Here is a 23,669-nt window from a genome sequence, read left to right on the forward strand (position 1 = left end):
ACGCAGCATGACAAAAAAGTGAAATAAACTTTAAGTCATTTTTCAATCAATGTCATCTGCCTATATATGCCTAAACAAACTAGTGCTAAAAAAGCAATTGGAGGTTTCTTTCAAAAAAACACACGGCCTCTGCATGCTTGAAGTGTCTGTATTTTTACAAGTGCATTTTAAGTGCTGCCTTTATAGTCGCTGCTTGAACAAAATGTGTGGGTTTTTTTCATGATTACTTTGTATCTATATGTGTATTACATTTGTTTCTGTTGTGTTACTTATAATATAGGTTTTTACTAATTTAGAAGGGTAAGAGATAAGAAAAGAAAAACGGGGACGTTTATCAGGACCACAAGCCCTTTAAAGAGCCCTGTCCTTGATTCCAGATGATGAGTTATTGATAAATGTGTGGGTATATGTTTATATGTATATACCAGGTCACTAAAGACCAGGGGGGTATTTTTCGTACGTGGATTACTCGCTTAGCCGGATGTAATTGTTGACGATTTGGCCTGATCCTGGATCTGTCGGTTTTTTGAAACTCTTGCTGGAAGTGTTGTCATAGCAACACATCCAAATCCGCAAACCTGCTCGGAGCAGGTTTGTTCTGTGCAAACAAGGATTAGTTTACACACGTGATCAGTGACGGTGCGTGGAAGTCATCCAGTCAGGGCTTCGCCGTTCATAAATGAGTGACCAATTGATATTGGTGCGCAAATTATACGAAGACAATTTCATATAAAGAGGGTTTTGCGTGATCGGCAAGATCCTTTATTGCCCCTGGAGGAAATTCTGTACGAAAGATACCGCTTTAGCTGAGGGGGAATATTGTACCTCAAAGATTTATTAGCTCCGTATATTCGAAGTCAAACTCGGCGAAGTCGGGCTCTCACAACCACACAGACAGTATGCATTGCTTTGAGGTTTCTTGCAAGCGGCACTTTGTTATATACTGTAGGCGATGCGGAACATCAATCGAAAAGTACAGTTTGTCAGGCAATTCGTAAAGTCTGTTTGGCTCTGAAACATTTCCTTCAGGTTTTCATTGTGTTTCCTGGACACCTGCATGTGCAGACAATAAAAGAGGCGTTTCATGCCATTGCAGGTAGGTAATACACAGGCTAAAACACCCACAGTTCCATAAAGAATCCCGCAATCAGCCTAACATTCTCATTACCAGGATTTCCAAATGTGATTGGGGCACATGGAACTGATCAGAGTGGAGTTTGATCAAACATTATTTGGAAAATGTACCTCTCCTCCTGATGAATAATCAGACACAGTGTCTTCATCAAATATTTGACCTTCGTTAATATCTCGTTGGTCAGACACAGGTTCAAGGGATATGACATTCCCTGCAAATGACCCAACAAAAAAGACGGCTATATGGAACATACCTATAGCACACATGGAGGACAAATATGCAATGACCATCCTTTACCTGAAATGAAGTGACAACTGCTTCCTGCCACTGGTTCTGAGGAGGAGCTTCCCCCTGGAATGCCCTCAGAAACAGGGCGATGGGCATTTTGCTGGAGAGCCAACTCTTCTGCAGGGGTTAGGTCTGGACCGCGTGGACCTCCACCTGTTTTTTGCTTGTCTGCCTCCTTATTAGCTTTAACATTAATGTTTTTATATTATATATGATTCTTTATGTCAACAATACTTTAAATAGTTATATACCAATATTTACCAGTTTGAAGTATATTCTTGTACTTCACTTTAACCTGTTCCCATGTTCTCCTTGTGCTCACGTTTGATCTGGAATTATGACATATTAAATAATAATTAATCTGACACATAGGAAATGAAACGCTGCATTCAGTAAGTACAATGTACACTACTTAGCGTTTAATTTTTTCGGCCACTTTTTGCCAGCCGTCTTTTCTGGTCTGGGCTGCTTTTGCAGTGTTACCCCTTATGTATATTAAATCTTGAAATTCTTTGTGTCCTTCGAATAAAAGGTCTTGCACCGCGTGTGTGGGAAAAAAATGCGCTCGTTCTTTCGTCATTTTGTTGCAGCCTATCAAAGACTTGCTGATCATGTTTTCTAGACTCAATATATATGGGCTTTTCACTCAGCGCGGGCGCGCGCATTCATCTCGTATGATTAGATCTAGCTACACTAATCTAATACACAGCTGCATTTGAAAAACTGACTTATCTGGATGAGTTTCACTGGCATTATCTCATCCAAGATGAGGCACCTGATCTAGGATGGTTTAAGCGACATACGAAAAATACCCCCCTGGGGTATATAATAGCGTTTTACCTAAAGTTCTATGTATAGCAGGGATAAGAAAGCTCCAAAAAGCTTTCTAAGAAAAAGCTGCAAAGCTATCTGCAGATGGCTGACACAGACAGTGAGCGTGATCCTCTGCCAAATTGGAAAACCAATAAAACCAATTTACCTTGAGTGTGTCACCTTACAAAGAAATACTTGTATATTACTGCAACTAATGTCCCAGGAATTTAGCATAGGTGGAAACATTGTTACTTGGCATAGAGCATCACTCAAGCCCAGGAGTGTAGACAAGCTTGTCTTTCTCTCTCTTCCTCGCTCCCACAGCCTGTGACAGTTCTCAGAATAATAATAAAAGCACATAGTCTTTGCATCTGCACTACAAGTTTTATTCAATCTATTGTGTTTTTTTTTTTGTATTCTGTTTTGTCCTTACTGTTTATATAATTGAAGTCCTTGAAATGTCAATAGAGTGAAAAATATTTATCTATGAGTGAGCAGTTTTTGTGTTTTTTTTTTTTTTGGTTTTTTTTGTGTACAGGTTTGCTGATGTGAAATATTATAATGTCCAATAAAAGTTAACTATATTGTCGTTTAGTGAATCCTTTTATTACAGTGTCTTCAAATATTAAGATTGTTTTAAAAGAATAGTTTGTAATAGTCAAAATGTAAATTCTCTTTGAAATAATGGGTTTTTTTTTTTTGGTTTTGTTATTTTAAAAAGACTATGTATAGTTTGCAATACACCTTTTTGATATAATACTGGTGCTTTGGAGGCACAATATTAACTTTGCTTATTAACATATATTTTTTTAAGTATTGATAAATATCTTGTTGTGATATATTGGTTAAATAAGATATGGAAGAAGATGATCCACTGTGGCAACCCCTACCTGGAGCATCCGAAAGAAGAAGAAGTGATATATTAGTTAAATATTGTGAAATTTAATTTTGTCCATATTACCTAGCATCTTGATTTCAGTGCTGGTTCAACCAATACAGATGCATATGTGGAGACTAGTGCTGTGCGGTATGACCAAAATTCTATATCACGGTATTTTTCAAAATTATACCGGTTTCACTGTATTCAAAAGTATTATTTTCCCATGCATGAGTGGATGTTAACCACGTTTTCCACTGCAATTACTGCAGAAGACTGGCTAAGAATAACCTATTCCACTGTCATGAGAATTGTACATTGTACAAAAAAATATTTTAACGTGCACACAAGTATTAATACAGGCTTGCTAGGCCCCATAAAGTGACAGTTTTCAAGGGCGTGGCACTAATGAAGAGAAGGAATCACATTGCATGACAGTTGCAGTCAAAATATAGAACCTTTTTATTGAACAAATTTTGCAAACAACTTAACCTAAAATTTTGACAACATATTTTCAACCATCCAAAGAGGCATTTAGACTTAGTAAAATATCCAAAGGTGCTTGTCAAAAGTTGTATTGCACTGAATGTCTTAGAAAAGGAATAAATGGTAAATATTTTTTGTAAACCAACTACACTTTCTGTTAATGTTAACAATCTCTGTCCACTGACACGTTAAAGTGACTTTTTAAACAACTTTACCTTCATTAAACTGCATAATATTTAAACTAATAAATAATAACAATAAAATAAATCATGCAACTTCCAGTAATAATTCTATTACTTCAAGACTTCAAGCCCAGGTGCATTACACAGTATTCACCAAATAAAAATAAAATAAAACAAGTGCAACTTGGTGATGACATCTTTACCAACTGAACCATCATTAAGGCAAATTGCATTAATATGGACCTTGCTTCAAGCGAAGTTATATACATAAATAATAAAAGTGTAAGTTGCATTTATAATGTTATTTGTGGTATAGCCCTACGGAATCGTATTAGGGCCACACTGAAGGAAAAAAATATACGGACACGGAAGAAGAAAAAATAAACTATGTTGAGAATAAAGTCAACATGTTGACTGTATTCTCGACATTTCCTCTTTAATCTCGACGCTTATGTTGAGATTAAAGTCAACATTTCCACTTTATTCTCCGCTTATTTTGTAATTAAAGTAGAATGTCGTAAACTAAACTTCATCCTAAAATCAATGTTTAATTTATCATAAGTTAATGTAGCACATTAAATGCTTTGTGTTAAGTTAATCGCCAAGCGCTTCTTAAACTGTCTTCCTTTACACTAAGAGGAGGTGCAGGCAGTGATCGCCACACAGAATACATTCACTTCATGATATTCCTGCTCTCTGAAAATTTAGAATGCCAAGATAAATACTTCATATCATTTTCAGGTAGCAGAAATATCATGAAATTAATGTATTCTGTGTGCTGCCTGCGCCTCCTCTTAGTGCAAGAGGAAGTCAGTTTAAGAAGCACGTAGAGATTAACATGGCTCCGGGAACACTTAACACAAAGCATTTAATGTGCTACATAACTTATGATGGGGTTTGAGAAAATCTAGTAAATTAAATATTCATTTTAAGATGGAGATTAGTTTATGATCTACTTTTAATAACAAATTACGAGAATAAAATCAACGTGTCGACTTTGTTCTCGTCATAAGAGTCGAGATTAAAGCGGAAATGTTGAGAATAAAGTCAACATGTCGCCACACTATTACACAGTACCCAGGTACATTACGCAGTATTGAAAAAAAATAAAACAAGTACCACTTGGCTTGCAGTATTATCCAGTAGTATAGAAACGGTATTCACACATTTGAACATAATGGTCCACATTCGACCTTTTAAATCCAAACTATCTCCAGACAACGAACGTGACTCCTTTTTCCAGCAAAAGTTCTTCTATGTCATCATGTTCAACTTTATCATTTGCTACAGCTTCAGTTTCGGAATGTTCTCTGTCCATTTTCACCGCGCAATACCTCCACTACCGCATGTACTCAGTTGTATGCATGTTTAGTGGTGCAGCAGTGAAAAAGAGCCTCCACGCAACACCTCCACTAACGCATGTACTCCGTTGCATGTGTTTAGCAGTGTAGCAGTGAAAAAGGTCCCCCTTAAACAATTTCCCACTGCGCCACGTTCCGAATGTTGTTTAGGCAATTTAAACCGGTGTTGCAGTATAAGAAATATCCATATCATAACAAAAATAAGCGGTTTTCGGTATAAACTGGTTTACCTTCCAGCATTAGTGGAGACCAAATATTGCCAGAGTATATTATTGTCTGATATTATCAGTTGGATCATAATTGTGAAAACAATGTTCAGTGTTTATATGTAGCAGTTGTCTAGGTCAGTGAGCCCTTCCTGATTTTATAATTATAGCCATTGATATCTTGGCTTATAGCTGTGCTGCTTTATCTGCAGTACAGGTAGGTGTGTGGTGAGCAGAGCAGTATGTTGATCTTCATTTTACATCTTTTTAAATAATAGTTTTTAAAACGTTACATCTAAAACAGAAGCATTTGTTACTGATTTAATTTTCTTTGTTCCTGGCTGAGTTGTGACTGAGTTGTGCTTCTCTGACAGTAAGTGTCCAGTAGCCCATGAGCACTGTTTGTCTTGTTCAGTACTATAATTTTCTTTTAAGGAGTAATGTCAGTTGACCTATAATTTGACTAGATTCACAGCCTCTGCATTCTACTTATTTGAAAGGGCACTGGTGTAGTGTTTTAGGTAGCGATCTAAGGAAAGTATACAAGTTCATGCTTTTGTTTTACCCGTATTTGTGAGTACAGTAATCCCTCCTCCATCGCGGGGGTTGCGTTCCAGAGCCACCAGCCACCCGCGAAATAAGAAAATCCGCGAAGTAGAAACCATATGTTTATATGGTTATTTTTATATTGTCATGCTTGGGTCACAGATTTGCGCAGAAACACAGGAGGTTGTAGAGAGACAGGAACGTTATTCAAACACTGCAAACAAACATTTGTCTCTTTTTCAAAAGTTTAAACTGTGCTCCATGACAAGACAGAGATGACAGTTCTGTCTCACAATTAAAAGAATGCAAACATATCTACCTCTTCAAAGGAGTGCGTGTCAGGAGCAGTGACTGTCACAGAGATAGCCCTATTGATTTGTTTGCATTTCTCTCTGTTTGGCTTTTAAGTATGCGAAGCACCGCGGCACAAAGCTGTTGAAGGCGGCAGCTCACACCCCCTCCGTCAGGAGCAGATAAAGAGAGAGAGACAGAGTTTGTTTTTCAAGCACAAATCAATATGTCGTTTCAGAAAGCAGCTGCACAAAAGATAGCAACTTGAAGATAATCTTTCAGCATTTTTAGACTAGCGTCCATACCGGCTAGGTGTGCGAACAGCCCCCCCGCTCACACCCCCTACGTCAGGATCACAAAGTCAGCGCGAGAGAGAAAGTAAGCTGGGTAGCTTCTCAGCCATCTGCCAATAGCGTCCCTTGTATGAAATCAACTGGGCAAACCAACTGAGGAAGCATGTACCAGAAATTAAAAGACCCATTGTCCGCAGAAACCCGCAAAGCAGCGAAAAATCCGCGATATATATTTAAATATGCTTACATATAAAATCTGCGATGGAGTGAAGCCGCGAAAGGCGAAGCGCGATATAGCGAGGGATTACTGTATGCTAAAAAGAATTATTTTAAGTAAAATATTGCCTAATTTATGTAAAAAAACATGATTATTAAAGGTATTTTTAGATTTTCCCTTAAGCAGAAGAAAAGCATTTCTTAATTTTTCATTCTTGTCTAGTATATATGAGAATCTGCAGAGACCTCTTGATTTAGTATTAGAATGATTTTTGCCTGCTGATTTGATTTGCATTGCGATTTTTAAAGTTTTGCACTTGTGTATGTATTGTAATTCAGTTTTTAAAATTAATGCTGATTTTTTTATTACTGAAGAGAATTTTCTTCCAACTGGGTATTTTCAAGTCATTTTGAGCAGTGGTATTAAAAAAAAAAAAAAAATAAAAATAATAAAAATATATGTATACCGTATATGCTCCAATAGAGGCCCCCGGCATTTATTTGCAAAACTAGCCTTGGCTCCCGGCGCTTAATAGAGACCGGCTATTATTAACAAAAACCTTCAGAATGCAATATTTTTTCGTGTGTGTCGGTACAGGTAGGTACACAAAAATATCGGCTAATATTTCAAACAGCTAATTTATTTGAATTTCACACACTGCATAAGATTGTTGAAGATAAATGGCAATGTCTTTCTGTACCTTTCGGCTGCTATTCGTTGTCCGAATTGGCAATGCCGGCTTCGTTGTTCTCCAGTTCACTATCGTCTTCCTCTTGTTCCAGATTTGTCACAACGCTTTGAATTCTTGCCGCCAACAATTTCTCTTTCTTCAACCCGGCACAAAAATGAAGCAGTTTTAGAAACCGGTATATCCGTATTTCTTTCTATATGCAACGTGCTGACATGCACATGTATTACACACGTCTATAAAGATACAGACGCTTACAATGTACGCTAATAGGCAAATATCAAAGGACCGGCTACTATTTGGCCGCGTTCTGTCTGAAGCCCAGCGCTTATTAGAGACCAGCGACAATAAGAGACTCTGCGTTTATTGAAGCATATACGGTATTTGCATTCATAACAATGGAATTGTATGGAAGCAAAAAATTTCACACTGGCAGTGCCATATCATGTACAAAGTTCTACCAGGTTATTACATCCATAATCATCCTGTGCTCTTTTACTACAAAGCTTGAAGGCCTTGGATGCTTCTGTGGAAAAATCCAGTGATGCATCTTATTCTTCGTAGTAGGCATGCAACAGCCAGTAGTTTGAGAACGCACTGAGCCACCAAGTTTAATGTGTGCAAATCACATTTAATATAGCAATTTAATTTGAGGAAAGTCGACCACCTAAGCTGTGACAAGCATATTTACCTAGTTATCTATGAATAACACTGGTTCTGTTTTCTTCAATTCCCCATTGCTCAGTGACATTACGAAGTAGCTTGGCCATCTTTGCCCCAGTATGACTTTTTATCACTTTCACAACACTGATTGACCAGCTGACTACATTGGTGGTCTATCTTACAGACAATGTATTTCAAAAAAAAAAAAAAAAAACCTTACAAGACTTTCTCTAGTGATGGTTATCTTATCTCTACATTTTTTATTAGTTCATTGTTCTCTTCTTTCAGGGTTAATTCAGCTCAGGTGTATTTATTTTGCTAACATTTGACCAAAAAAGTTGTTAAGATGAAAGAAAAAAATCACTTTGCTGTCCCAATATAAGCTAGTTTCTTTGTTACACCTTTCTTGATTAAGGGGCCTTAGCTGCCTCGAAAGCTTGCATTTGTAATCTATTTAGTTAGCCAATATAAAAGGGGTCATTTCACCCTACTTTCTCCTGTATCAATCTATGGCTAACACGGTACAACACTCTACTGAGGGAAACAAAGAAAAACAAGCATGTAGTGTCAAGGTTAGGGGCAGTGAGACTTGAATACCACATGCATAAGAACAGTAAACCCATAATGAGCAGAGCAAGAGCAGGTAATAAGAGTATGTACAGGCACAAAATAACAGATGGCATCTGAGATTAAGAACAATATATACATTATCTAAACCTGTTTATCCAGAGCACGATCACAGGAAACTTGTAGCCTTCCCAAGCGGGTTTGAATACAAGGCAGGAAAAATCCCTGGTATGCAATATGTATGATATGGCTGATGTTAAGAACAAAAAGAATATGTTCTGTTTTGAGAGAGAAACATAGAAATAATGGGGACAGATATTTTAAAACATAATTCTGCTACTGGATTATATTCACAATATCGGGTTTTTTGAGCTGTGAATATTATCTTTAAAAAAGATAAATTTAATATAGGATAAATGCAAAAATACATTAGTATGTTTAGCGTTTCATTACTTGGCAGACTGTCTTCGCCTAGCTACCTGTAGTTCAGCAGAGACATTGCTGACTCAGGAATTTTACAAAGTTTGTATTAGTTCGTTGTTTAACAACGTTTATAAAGAAAAAGTGATTAGTCAGCAACAATATGCTGATCTTGTATGATGACCTTGTCAGTCTCTCAGTGCAGTTTTATTTTCAAAAATCGGTCTCCCTTAGACTTTCTCAGATATGGGGATAGATATTTGAGGAGTAAACTGCAAGATAATGATTATATGTACATTGAAGAACCATCAACAACAAATCAAATTAATAATATATTGAACAATTATTATAAAGTTGAATAAATCTGACTCTGCAGCTGCATGAATAAAAAAAAAAAAAAAAATTGAGTACGTGTTCAGGTAAAGTACCACATCCGGTTAATGGAAATGGTCCAAAAGTTAGATAAACAATTTTGGTGTAAAAGCCACATGCCAAATTTCATCCATCCATCTAGTTGCGTTTCTGAGTTATTGTGTTATATATAATATATTACACATACATTATTCCAAAAACAGTAGTTTCGGACTAGGGCAGTTCTAAAACATAAAGATTCGTCAAAATCTTTGTGATTACTATACTTTCTCTATACTTTGTGTGTGAAGTGGCAGGTGAATTACTGTCAACAAAAAGCAGGCACCTGAGAAATAAACTGAAACGTTACTCATTCATGATTTTTCTGTCCATATGGTAAAGTTTTTGTTGACTGGCACATTTTGATTTCAGGCATTTGAATTACATCTTGATATACAACAAGTGCAAAGAAAGGCGGCACATAAATCTATTTCACACGCTTTGTGCTTATTCAGCTTGCTCTGTCACCACAAATGCTGTGTGAATACCTACTGTCATTCACCAGCCGCCATTCACTGGATGAATATATGCAGGTAGCTCGTGGTGGATGACTTTCAGTTTTAGAGTCAAGTTATAAAGGTTAAAAACTTACAGCAAAAACATTCAAGTTATTTTTATTATTTTATTTCAGTTAGTCTTTCCAGCTTCTTTAATAGTTTTTAGTTTTAGTTTTTCATTTAGGTTTTGTTAATTATTTTATTTCAGTTTACGAAAATGTTTTTTTTAATAATAGTTTGTTTTGATTTTAGTTTTCATTAACTGTAATAACCTTGGTTCAAAGGTTAGTAGTACAATTAATTTTTTTAATTTGTATTTTATTATGGATCCTGTTTGATCACTTAATATCTTTAGCATAATTAAAATGAGAAGCCCTGCTTAGTGCAGAAAATAATAAGTAAAATCTATTTTGGTAAATGTTTATGTATTCTTTAGGTGGGATAGGCTCTGGCTCACCTGTGACCTTGGTTAGGATTGTGGCTGTTTGAGTGCTGTGTTGTCCGATGTATTAGTTTTTAAGTGAAAATGTACCTACAGACTTTATACAATTGAAGGGCTTATTATTTGTTCAGAAGCAGAAAATATTCATGTACTCTGTACTCTCAATCAAAAGAGTGGCCAGTTAACTGTCATGGATCCCACAAGTGAACGTGAAGTGAGTGTACCGTTTTCTTGTAGTACTAGGGTGTTGTACCATGTTAGCCATTATGAATGTAGAGAAAAGCCAAGCAAAATGACACCTTTTATTGGCTAACTAGAAAGATTACAATATGCAAGCTTTCGAGGCAACTCAGGCCCCTTCTTCAGGCATCTTGCCTGAAGAAGGGGCCTGAGTTGCCTCGAAAGCTTGCATATTGTAATCTTTCTAGTTAGCCAATAAAAGGTGTCATTTTGCTTGGCTTTTTTCCGTTTTCTTGTAAAGCTAATTAGTGTCCTTTCAAACTGAAACAGCTGCTGCACGTTGTACATATTTGTCTGCTACTCTTGAATTATATATGAGTATTTGGAGTTTGCCATACATGCAAAATATGGAAAAGCACGAACATGGTAGGGCTGTCTTATTCTAAGGCAAAAACTGAAGTTTGAATGCAAAAGGATGGATGTTTAACTTCACTTTAACATCTTTAGCATTAGACCCAAGTGTTACTCAGGCTGCAAAAACTGTGCTAAAAGCGTTAGTCCTGAGTGTCACTCAGGCAACTTTACAGATGCGTCTTCATAAGCGTTAGAACTGAGAATCACTTGGGCTGTAAAAGTGCTGTCAGCGTAAGTCCCAAGCATTACTCTGGCAACACAATAGGTGGGTCTTGCTTAAGCTTTATTCTAAGCATCACATGGGCAAAGGAGTCGGTGCGTCTTCTATTCTTGCTTGTAAGTGTGATCAGTAACCCCCTCCATAATAATGATGTCTCATAAGAAACATTTTTCAGCAGCCCAGGTGTTGCGCACTCTTGCTAGTGATACAAGCAGTGAAGAGGAAGTTAATCTGTCCTGATATGGTGAGTGTTTTTGATGAATCCAAAAGTGACCCTCGCGTCTGGCTGGCTGTCTGACCCTGCTTCAAATAAACCAGCACCACCTAGTTTTGATTTTGTAGTGCAGCCAGGAATAACAGTGGACGTTGACAGCCAAGATTCACTGACTTAAATGTATTATTATTATTTATTATTGAAGTTATTCCTGGTTAATGAGGTGATCAACAGAATTGTTGTTGAGATGAATTGTTGTGATGAACAGTGTTGGGCAAATAACCATACACCTAAGATGTTTGTTCAAAAAGATGGTAACCAGTAACTGTTGATGATATCTGGGCTTATTTTTATGCTTCTTGATATTGCAAGGACTTGTAGTAAAACCTGAGCAGCGAGGGAAAGGGGTAATGTTTGATCCAAAATACAATCAGTATGGAGTTGCTACATCATCGGTGCTGACATTGATAGATACCCTGTTGGATCAAGGTTACTTTGAAACCATGGACAAATGGACAATGTTTGTACTTCACCAGAGCTATTTGACATCTTCCTGCAAAGAAAGACTGATGCATATCTAACAGTGTGTCCCAACCGTCGTGGCATGCCTGATGTCTTTGTCGGAGCTAAATTACAGTGAGGTGCACTATTAAGCTTGGCAAGAGAGTACAGTGCTTGCACTGAAATGGAAGGATGAGAAATATGTTGTCTTAACATTGTACATAATGCAGCTACAGTCACTGTACAGGCAAAAGGCAAGAAGAAGGTTATGAAGCCTTGTGCTATGGTCGACTACAGTAGCACGATGGGCGGCGTAGATCGTGCGGATCAAGAATTGACTATCTCGTTATGCGGAGGTGGTAACAGAAATACTACAAAAATCTATTTCGTCATCTGATGAAATGGTGCATTTGGAATGCATTTGTCTTATTTGTTCAAATAAGAAGCTGGTGAAACTCTCTCATGCAATCTTTACATACCAGCTTGTAGAACAAATCAGTCGCACATCTGCAGTCCACAATACCGCTAAAGAGACCCGGTCGATCTAACACATTGTGGATCAATCCAGAGCATCGTAATGGTAGACATTTTATTGATTATATACAGTGCATCCAGAAAGTATTCAGAGCGCATCACTTTTTCCACATTTTGTTATGTTACAGCCTTATTCCAAAATGGATTAAATTCATTTTTTTCCTCAGAATTCTACACACAACACCCCATAATCCATCCATCCATCCATTTTCTAACCCGCTGAATCCGAACACAGGGTCACGGGGGGTCTGCTGGAGCCAATCCCAGCCAACACAGGGCGCAAGGCAGGGCGCCAACCCAACGCAGGACACACCCCATAATGACAACGTGAAAAAAAGTTTACTTGAGGTTTTTGCAAATTTATTAAAAATAAAAAAAATTGAGAAAGCACATGTACATAAGTATTCACAACCTTTGCCACGAAGCTCAAAATTGAGTTCCGGTGCATCCCATTTCCCCCTGATCATCCTTGAGATGTTTCTGCAGGTTGATTGGAGTCCACCTGAGGTAAATTCAGTTGATTGGACATGATTTGGAAAGGCACACACCTGTCTATATAAGGTCCCACAGTTGGCAGTTCATGTTAGAGCACAAACCAAGCATGAAGTCAAAGGAATTGTTTGGAGACCTCCGAGACAAGATTGTCTTGAGGCACAAATCTGGGGAAGGTTACAGAAAAATTTCTGCTACTTTTGAAGGTCCCAGTGAGCACAGTGGCCTCCATCATCCGTAAGTGGAAGAAGTTCGAAACCACCAGGACTCTTCCTAGAGCTGGCCGGCCATCTAAACTGAGCGATCGGGGGAGAAGGGCCTTAGTCAGGGAGGTGACCAGGAACCTGATGGTCACTCTGTCAGAGCTCCAGAGGTCCTCTGTGGAGAGAGGAGAACCTTCCAGAAGGACAACCATCTCTGCAGCAATCCATCAGTCAGGCCTGTATGGTAGAGTGGCCAGACGGAAGCCACTCCTTAGTAAAAGGCACATGGCAGCCCGCCTGGAGTTTGCCAAAAGGTACCTGAGGGACTCTCAGACCATGAGAAAGAAAATTCTCTGATTTGATGAGACAAAGATTGAACTCTTTGGTGTGACTGCCAAGCGTCACGTTTGAAGGAAACCAGGCACCGCTCATCACCAGGCCAATACCATCCCTACAGTGAAGCATGGTGGTGGCAGCATCATGCTGTGGGGATGTTTTTCAGCGGCAGGGACTGGGAGACTAGTCAGGATAAAGGGAAAGATGACTGCAGCAATGTACAGAGACATCCTGGATGAAAACCTGCTCCAGAGCGCTCTTGACCTCAGAGTGGGGCGACGTCATGCTGAAAGATGAACCAACGACCCTAAGCACACAGCCAAGATATCAAAGGAGTGGCTTCAGGACAACTCTGAATGTCCTAGAGTGGCCCAGCCAGAGCCCAGACTTGAATCCGATTGAACATCTCTGGAGAGATCTTAAAATGGCTGTGCACCGACGCTTCCCATCCAACCTGATGGAGCTCGAGAGGTGCTGCAAAGAGGAATGGGCGAAACTGGCCAAGGATAGGTGTGCCAAGCTTGTGGCATCATATTCAAAAAGACTTGAGGCTGTAATTGCTGCCAAAAGTGCATCGAGAAAGTATTGAGCAAAGGCTGTGAATACTTATGTTCATGTGATTTGTTTTTTTTATTTTTAACAAATTTGCAAAAACCTCAAGTAAACTTTTTTCACGTTTTCATTATGGGGTGTTGTGTGTAGAATTCTGAGGAAAAAAATGAATTTAATCCATTTTGGAATAAGTATGAAACATAACAAAATTTGGAAAAAAGTGATGCGCTGTGAATACTTTCCGGATGCACTGTACCTCCAATAGAAAAAAACCAGAATCCATCTCAAACTGTGCAGTGTCCTGTTAAAAAACTGATAAATCTAGAAATAAAATCCAAAAAGAAACAAGCTATTATTGTCCCGACTGTAACGTTGGATTGTGTCTTTCACTGTACTTTACAACACAAAGAACTTCTTTTGAGATTGCATACTGTTTTGGCATTATTAGTAGTATTATTATTAGTTATTTTTATTATTCATTTCATATTATTTTTATTCAAGATTACTATTTCTATCTTTTGAGATTTAATAAAAATGACGCTTTTAACATTTTTTTTGGGGAATAAAATACAATGCTGAGGTTAATTTTGGCATTGTCACTCTAGGTGCACTATGCAATGTTGCTATATTTTACAAATTTGTTATTGCACATCACTTTCACAGTCCTACTTTTCATATTTTTAAGGAGTTATTAGAGAGATGATCATCCTTCATTTTCTTAAACATGCCCCTCCTAATGCATTGGACAGATTTAAGCACCCTTAAAGTATTACTTTTCTTCCAGGCCCTGTTGAAACAGAGATCCCTGACTGTCTGTTCATTTGTTCAATAACTGTTAAACATCCATTGCAGCATGTTAAAGCTGTCTCTTTTTCTCATTAATGGGGGTGGGGGATATTGGGGGGCACAACTGCCATATTTCTGATTTTTCCCTGCATATTAAAGCAACTTTTAAAATCACCAATTTCAATATCAGCAGTGTTTGTTTATCCACCTCATTCATTGCGTTTTTTCTTTGGTTTATGTACAGTATGAGGTTAGCTACTGACTTAGCAGACATCTAAAACAATGAGGCATAATTTAAAAAAAAAAAAAATAATAATAATAATTTAGGTCGCCAGTATTATTTTGTTTGCAGCTGTACCAGGTGTGGTGAGGGTAAGATGGAGCGTAGGGAAAAAGAATGGTGTCTCACATTAAGTGTGTTTATGTGCACACACCAGGGCTCTGCGATGTCTTCACATCATCAGTTGAGAACATTGATCTACAGTACTGTCACTTCATTTGGGTTCAAATATTGCTGGGGAGACAGTCATGCTCTACTCGCCTACCACAGGAAGCATTTACACTGGGCATTGTGGGGGTGGTGGGGGAATGATGTGCGGGCATTTTAAATCCGGGATGCAGTGGTTGTCTGCAGTTCAGCAAATGTAGCAGCATTCAGTGTTAGTATGATTGTTGAAGATGATTTGTTCAAAGTTCATTTAAAATTGATACAATCATAATGTCATATTGGCACTGAGAACTCTAAAATAAGATCTGCGTCATCATAAAATGGATTTGAATAATTGTCTATCAACAGGATGGTTTTAGGAAACGAAGTTACTAATTACTTTTATTTATTTAAACACGACATCCTCAGTTCTTTTTCTACATTCTTTGGAGCAAAAAAGGTGACTCGGCATGCATTCTAGAACTACTACTTTTTCCTTTGCAGTATGGTATGTGTTTGTTCGTGGCTTTGCTATAGTGCACATTTTGCTTTTTTGCCGCATGCATGCAAACAGCCTATTTCAAAAAATGTATAAAGCGGAGTGTTGATTAGTATTGCATGCTTGCAGTGTATGATGTGCTTGTATGAGGATGGTAGCACTGGGTTTGTTAAAAATGTAAGGCACTGCTTTGATATTTAATCAGTTTATTTCAGTTTTATTATCTTGTATACACCATATGTTTACATTCATATTGTGGTGACTCTCCATGTGGATAGAAGAGAAAGGATGACGATGTGGATGGGGAAATAAGTTTTTTCTTTCTTTAAAGAATAAAAATTTCAGTCCCTTGTTGACCCTTTCAACCCCCGCAGTCAGCTCAGGCTTCCGTTTTTAACCCATTTATCTTTTTGCATAGAGAGCCACACGGGGCCCTCTCCAATGAATTTAAATGGATTGCAGAGTGCCTTGTGACCTCAGCCCTCCGTTTCTTTCAGTGGTTATAATTTACATTGGCTGAAATCTGCTGGCAGCTGACCTTCATACTGGCTGATGCCAAAAACAAATACTGATTCAGCCCCTTACGTTTATAGATGTGCCACTTCACAGCTGGGACACTACAGTATCTGCCCACGAGCAGTGCTTGAAGTGGAACTAAATTACTGGCAGTACTCTGTCTAGTTAGCTTGTTGTTCCTCCCTGCAGTTTATTACTTTCAACACGATAGGACTGGAGGCACCTCTTAGAAATCTGAGCATGTGTATATTAGTGTAAGATATTGAAAGGATTGGGGTCTCTTTGAAGCTTCAAGAGCCACTGGTATCGTCTCACTTCAAGCACTCGAAGTCTGCGAGCACCACAAATAGACATGCACTCTCCACGTTCAAATTCTGTGTGTGAGACGCCCTAATCAGGCTGCCTTCACTCAGCTGCAGCACACTATTTCTAAACTAGCTAAGCAAGTGACTGTCCTCCTGCTGCAAATGTGAGTGCCAGACCACTTTCTTGTGAGAGGTGTGAGATTGAAAAACAAAAAGTGAAGACTACAATTTTGCACTTTGTGGAAATTCCTGCAAATGTTTGGGGCCATTAACAATGTTTGTTTATAGTGACGATGCATCTGGGCAGCAAAGGGCAATATCATTGACCATTGGCTCAGCTCTAGCACACACATAACCAGGTTCAGGCAAAAAGATAGATACTTTATTAATCCCAATTGGAAATTCACATACTCCAGCAGCATACTGATACAAAAAAACAATATTAAATTAAAGAGTAATAAAAATGTAGATACAAACAGACCATAACTTTGAATAATGTTAACATTTACCCCCCACCATGAGTGGAATTGAAGAGTCGCATAGTTTGGGGGAGGAATGATCTCCTCAGTCTGTCAGTTGAGCAGGGCAGTGACAGCAGTCTGTCGCTGAAGCTGCTCCTCTGTCTGGAGATAATACTGTTTAGTGGATGCAGTGGATTCTCCATTATTGACAGGAGCCTACTCAGCACCCATCGCTCTGCCACGGATGTCAAACTGTCTAGCTCCATGACTGCAATAGAGCCTGCCTTCCTCACCAGTTTGTACAGGCGTGAGGCGTCCTTATTCTTTATGCTGCCTCCCCAGCACACCACTGTGTAAAAGAGGGCACTCTCCACAACCGTCTGATAGAACATCTGCAGCATCTTATTGCAGATGTTGAAGGATGCCAGTCTTCTAAGGAAATATAGTCTGCTCTGTCCTCTCTTGCACAGAGCATCAGTATTGGTAGTCCAGTCCAATTTATCATCCAAGTTTGAGAAACCTGGTTTCTTAAAAATCTGCATTTACATTGGCAAATCTTCTGGAGTTGTCCTGCATCAAAATACTCCATTGTCTTTAAATTGCACAAAAGAATCATCATCTTCTGCCAGAAGAGATAGACATCATCTATCATGAATCCAATAATGAGCATGACACCCATGATAAATTTCTTGTTTTAAAACTGTTTATTCAAATGTACGCTTCATTCCTAAGTTTCCAAACCAGATTGCACAGAGCACTTTTTTTTTTTTTTCCTCCTTGACTGTGATTGAGTCCCGCAAAGGACATGGTACTGTAGTAAAGTAAGGTCAGTGACTGATTGGCGGCTTTTAAATTATCTCCAGACTTGTGTCTTCAGGTGGGTGTATGGTAACGGAGTGAGAGTGGTTCCCATGTAGGAGCGGATGGCCCTGCACTTATTGCACAGGTATAGGATCGGCCGCAATCCTAATTGACGCCGGGATCTGCTGATTGCCGCAGCTGTGCCAAGCTTTTATACATAGGGAAATGTGAGTACAAGAGAGGAAAAAGGAAAAAAAAAAAAAAAAAAACCAAGAGAATGGAGGTTAAAGAGAGAGAGAGCAGAAGGTGGAAGGCGCCTGTGTGAGTGAGCTGAAGATAGTGGGCTCTGGTGAGAGAAGGCAGGCTGCTGGGAAGAGAGCCCCTGGAGAGGAGTATGTGGCCGAAACTTGCAAGGGTTGAATTGGGTCACTCCAGCTGAACAAGTCTGAGGAGTGGGAGTGACCAGGAGCATGAACGACTCCTCTGCTGCAAGGCCCATATGGGATAAGCAGAGGAGCCACCAATTAAAAGAATAATGCACCAGACTTTAAGAAATGACACTTTTTTCTGCCAATTGGTTTTAACCTTGTTTTAATTGATTTATTTATTCTGATTTTAACCTCCACCTCACCTTTTGTTTTTAATTGGATTTTTATTTACTGAACTTTCTTGAAGCACTGCACTTTTTGGACACTTGTATAGTGTTGTTTTTTATAAATAAAAACACTAAACACATTGCACCTTCCCCTTGCTTCGTGTGGTGTCCTCATTTGCTGAGCTCATCCCTCGAAAGCGTTCTTTGGTGGCACCTGGTAGTGTGAGGCCGACCAACACCATTGCAGGTACATGTGCCTTATGCCCAATGCTTCGGGCAAAATACATACCCAAAAATAACCTGCTACTATTCTGCTTATGTGAAAAATTAGTTGCCGATAGATGGCTGAAGAGTAGCGAGTATAATGCTCCAGATTTTTTAAAAGAAAGTGTGCACTTAAATAAAAGTGCTTCTTGTCATGTCTTAATTTTACTGTGTGTTTATTTAGTAGTGAAAAATTAAGTTTGTTTTTAAAAGTGTTTGCCAAATAAAATAAAAATGAGAATCATTACAATGAAAAATTTAGTACAATCAGTTAATTTCTGATGTGAAACATGAGTAGACTTGCCATGCTTCAACTTATGTAAAATATAGATGGGCACTGACTTCACATTTTTTGCATCCATTTACTAGAAAGGTACTTAGTGGAGCAGAGAGTTTGAAAGAGGGAGTAGGGTGCAGAATACTAAAGTAATGGGTGTGTTTAATGCAGATGTGGACAATTTTGTTGTTACCCTTAAAGCTCATTGAAAAGGTTCTGCATGCCTCCTGAAAAATGATTAAATAAAAAGCAATTATCCCATGTAAATCTGTATTCCTTTGATATGACACTGAGTAAAGAAAAACAATTAAGTATTTCTTATTCTACAAATATTCTTAAATGACCTGGATACATTTGTTGCTATCCCTAGAAAGTTTCATAAATAGTGTTTTTTTTCAAATTAGCTGTTTTCTTTAATTAGTATCATACAATTCTCCAGTTGTGCAATCAGTCATAGGCTATAAGCAGCCATCTTCAAGCTGCTTGATGTTCATTTGACAAAAGTTGCAGATATGATTAAGTTGTGACCACCAGGGTGCTCCAGCTTTCCCAAACACATGAACACACCCGCCATAGGCACAAGTGTTGCACAGCACGTTTATTTCATTGGGGAAGTACTTTTCCCTCACTCCCCACAATAGCACAGTTTAAGCACCAAACACAATTATGCACAGTCCTTTCTTCTTTCTCTTTTTCTCCTTCTGCTTCATCCATCTGACTCTAGCTCCCTGAGTGAAGTAAGGCAGCTCCTTTTATGCTGCTTCTGGGAGTGCTCCAGGTGGGTCGTTAGACAGTTCTTGAATCACTCCCATGTGTGGAGGAAGCCCAATGTAGGGCTCTGCAGCTCCCCCCTGGTCGTCCCCACGGAACCCAACAGGGCTGTCCCAAACTCCAACTCCCATGGATCCCTGCAGGAATCTGTGAAGCCACAGCAACCCAGTGAGCTTCTATCTAGCACTTCAGGTGAGGTAGTGTCCTGTGCACATCTGCTTCCCCAGTCCTTGCGGTATATTGGCCTCCCAGCCGGGCAAGGGTCACAGCCGTCCATCACAAAGTTTAAGATCTGTGAGACTGTAGCCAACCTCACTGGAGGCAGCTGTAAGAGGAAAATTGACCCCAGAATGGTAGACAAAAACTCAAGGACAACTTCCAAAGAGATACAAGCTGAACTCAAGTTAATGTCTGTCTGTGTCTGATCACATCATGTGTCACTTTTTGTGTGACAGCTCATTGGAAGAAGAGCATTTTGGCAAGTCATATCAGCACTATGTCCACAGACAAAAAAATTAAGGTTTCAAATAAAACAACAACCTATACATACTGTGAAACACGCAAGAGACTGTTATGTTTTGAGGCTGCTTTGTTACATCTAGCCTGGGGTAACTGGCAAGTCTTAACTTTTAATGCTGAAATTAGTTGTGTGTGATATTGTAAAAAAAAAAATTATTTCTCAGTATTTTCTGGGACTTTGACGATAATGATAATTAGGCGATATTTTGCATTCTTTAAAAATTTGTAAAAGTCTTTATCGATCTAGCATGCTCTTGTTAGTAGGATATTTTATTGTAGCTTACTAATGAGATTAATGGAAACAACAGTTAAGGAAAACGGGTCTTATTTATTTACTTAAAACTGAGATACAACCCCCATACCCCATTCAGTCAGATGAAGGCATCACCCTGCTTCACTCCTCACAGCTGAAGTCTGTGTTTATCTGGTGATGCATTTGTAAGTACATTGTATAGGTAATTTAAATACTGTGATTAGAAATACATACATTTCATTTGTGGTCCGTGTCTACAACGAGCTGTGTTAATACAGAATGACAGGAAGTGCAAGGCAAGCAATGCTGAACACACAGCTAAAACAGAAAATATTTTCATGTTATAGTAACAACAACATAATGTTGACATGAATGTACCGGTATGTGTGAAGACTGAAGCCCAGATGTCCAATAAAAACTTTCACAAAAGGTGTAACAAAACAAGTATGCTTTTATTCAAGAATAAAACCGAAGAAAAAGAAATTGCTCAGTTAACATGATGCTGAAGCCCAAATATCAGTCAGTAAAAATTAAAGATGTTGGCTTACGTGTGTGTTTGCACGTTTCATTTTCAATCATTTGTCACAGTGGTAACGCTGTTCCGTCTCAGATCTATGCAGATGGCACAGTGAAAAAGCTACTGCTTAGCAACCTCCAGGTAATAGGTTTGAATCTTGCGTCGTCCCTGGATTTAGCATTTTGAGTAGTGAGCTGCTATTATTTTTATATAATATATTTAATGTGAGTCTGTAACATCCAGCGTAAATTTATGGTACATGTAAAAGTTAGAGATGAAAGGATAAAATCAGACATATAGATACAGCTTAATCTTTTCTCCTTGGTGTCTTGTTGAGCAAACACACACCGTAATGTCTATGGTGAGTATTACTTTTCTTTGCACACAGACATTAAAAGCAACATGTCATTTGAACAGTTTTTTTTTTTTTTTAAATTCAGTTTTGTTCTTGATTCTTGAATAAAACTAAATTTGAGCAATTTTTTTATTACAATTTAAGGAGGTCAGGGTCAAAGAAGAAAATTGTAAGCTTCAGGGATTCTAATGTTAGACACACTTACCCTTAATGTAAACAAGATATGAATCCAAAGGGAATAAGATACTAATCAGGGCCTGAACATTAGAGTCTGGAAAACATATAAACTGCTCTGCTGTAAGATACATTGTGCAGCAACACAAGTCAAGTACTGCACAGGAAAAAAAACTATAGCATTTGTAAAAAAAAGTTCAGTCATAAATTGCTCAATGATGGAAAAAAAATTCTTTCCAATATTGCACAAATGATATCAGAAAAAATAGAACAATTATAAAATTCTCCTGAGAGAAATGTCTCTCAACAGCATCTGGCTTCAGAGCCGCACACCGCTACATGTTACATCATTTCTTCCGGTGCTGAAAGCCCGTTCAGAACAGCTGCCTGAGGCAGAGATGCACAGGTACTTTTTTTGTGTCTTCCACCACTCAAGTGGATTTACATCACTGTGCACCTCAGATATCATCAAATAGCTCTTGATCTCTTTTTCAGTGGCAGTGTGCAGAGGATTCACTGAATTCATGTGTGGTGGTGTTTTGTTTTTTTTTTGGCTCCCTCCCTTGTTGCTCATCACCTACTCCAACTTCTGTAGCCATAGGCATGGGATGGAGTGGGGTAAGGAGACCGGGATCTGTGCGAATCTTTTTAATAATGAAAGAAAAAATAGTGCTTTCAAATTGAGAATCCCCAACCAAGACAGCTTGCTAAATAAAACATGCCTGATCAGCATATGCTTCTTACGGAAATAATGTGTTCGAACATATTACGTAATTCGTTCTAACTTTTTTTTTGCCTGGTATGTAATGGTCTCCATGCTAGATCAGTTTCACTTAAATTGCATTTTATAGACGAAACCCAAATGGCTCCTCATTGGCAATATGAATCCTATGTCCAAAACATACTGCCCTGATATTAGCCCTGCTATCTGTTTTCATGCAAACCATTCTGTCTTCTTGCTGTCTTGTCATGCCAGCTGTTGCTTTTCTTGTCGTTTGGCACTTTTTTGTGAATGATTCTGCTAAAGTTTGCTGAGTGTGCTTTTGTGCTTATCCCTTGGGTGATTACACCTGTCGGACAGTGATCTTCTGAAGCTTTTCGTTTTCTTCAAATTTTGTGCAATGGTTACTTTGCAGATGGTGAAACAAGCTAGTTGTTGATGTCTTTAATGTCACCGGATTTCGGATATAGCTTGGAGGTTCCTGTATTTTGAGCAACATCCGCCTTTTCAAAGTCAAACCAACTCTATGCAAGTGATGATCTATGTCTTGTAATTAAATCTAACCATGTATATTGTGGCCGTTTATCCCCTGCTGCTGTTTGTTCACTCATTTTTAGGCAGCTACGCGCTGACCATGCATGTCTATGTGCTCGCTTTGTGCACATGCTGTAGTCTACCCTGTTAGGTTACACGAGACAGTTAATACATGGACAGTCAAGGCGTGTTTTTGATAGTTTTTTGCAACGTGAATGACATTTGATAATTCCAGCTTGCACATCATCAAAACAACAATTAAGATGTTATTGTAGGCAATAAATATCGAAATATCGGGCACTCCTAGTTGAAACCAATGGAGCTTGGCTAATGTTAGTCTTATCTTGGTTGGTTCTGCTACATCTCAAGGTATATAGACATTTGTGTGGTTATTTTGAGAAGTAATTTGGCAATTTTTGTGGTAAATTGCTTTATTTAACAACTGCATCTATATTGAATATAAGCAAAGCATACTAGTTCTTGCATAATATCCACTGTAGCATCAACATTTTCTAAAAAAAAAAAAAAAAAAAAAATTTACTAGCTAATTGCATTATTCCATTGTATGATTATGTGTTACAACATTTAAACTTAGTAATGTTTTTTATTCTCTTGTCAAACTGCACATTGTAATGTGATGAGTCCAGCAGTTCATTGACTTGTTTTTTTTCCCTTCTACTGCAGTATTTGGAGAGAGAACTAACAATGGCTAGTTTGCCTTTCCCATTTGATATTGAAAGAAGCATTGATGACTGGGTATTCATGTGTTTCTTTGTTGGCAATGACTTTTTACCCCATTTACCTTCTTTAGAAATTAGGTGAGTTTTGATTTTACTTTTTACCAAATGTTTTGTATGTTGTTCTG

General features: G+C 38.3%; 1 protein-coding gene across 2 annotated transcripts in view; it reads left to right on the plus strand.

Annotated features, from left to right (window-relative positions):
• xrn2 (5'-3' exoribonuclease 2) overlaps positions 1 to 23,669 on the plus strand; it is a 309,462-nt gene that overhangs the window by 41,553 nt on the left and 244,240 nt on the right. For both annotated transcript variants that reach the window (XM_028797522.2, XM_028797523.2), the window contains exon 11: positions 23,489 to 23,622. In XM_028797522.2, coding sequence (XP_028653355.1) covers positions 23,489 to 23,622 — 134 coding nt within the window. The remainder of the gene's footprint in view (positions 1 to 23,488; positions 23,623 to 23,669) is intronic.

This window comes from Erpetoichthys calabaricus, chromosome 3 (assembly GCF_900747795.2).
Source record: "Erpetoichthys calabaricus chromosome 3, fErpCal1.3, whole genome shotgun sequence".
NCBI classification, from domain to species: Eukaryota; Metazoa; Chordata; class Cladistia; order Polypteriformes; family Polypteridae; genus Erpetoichthys; species Erpetoichthys calabaricus.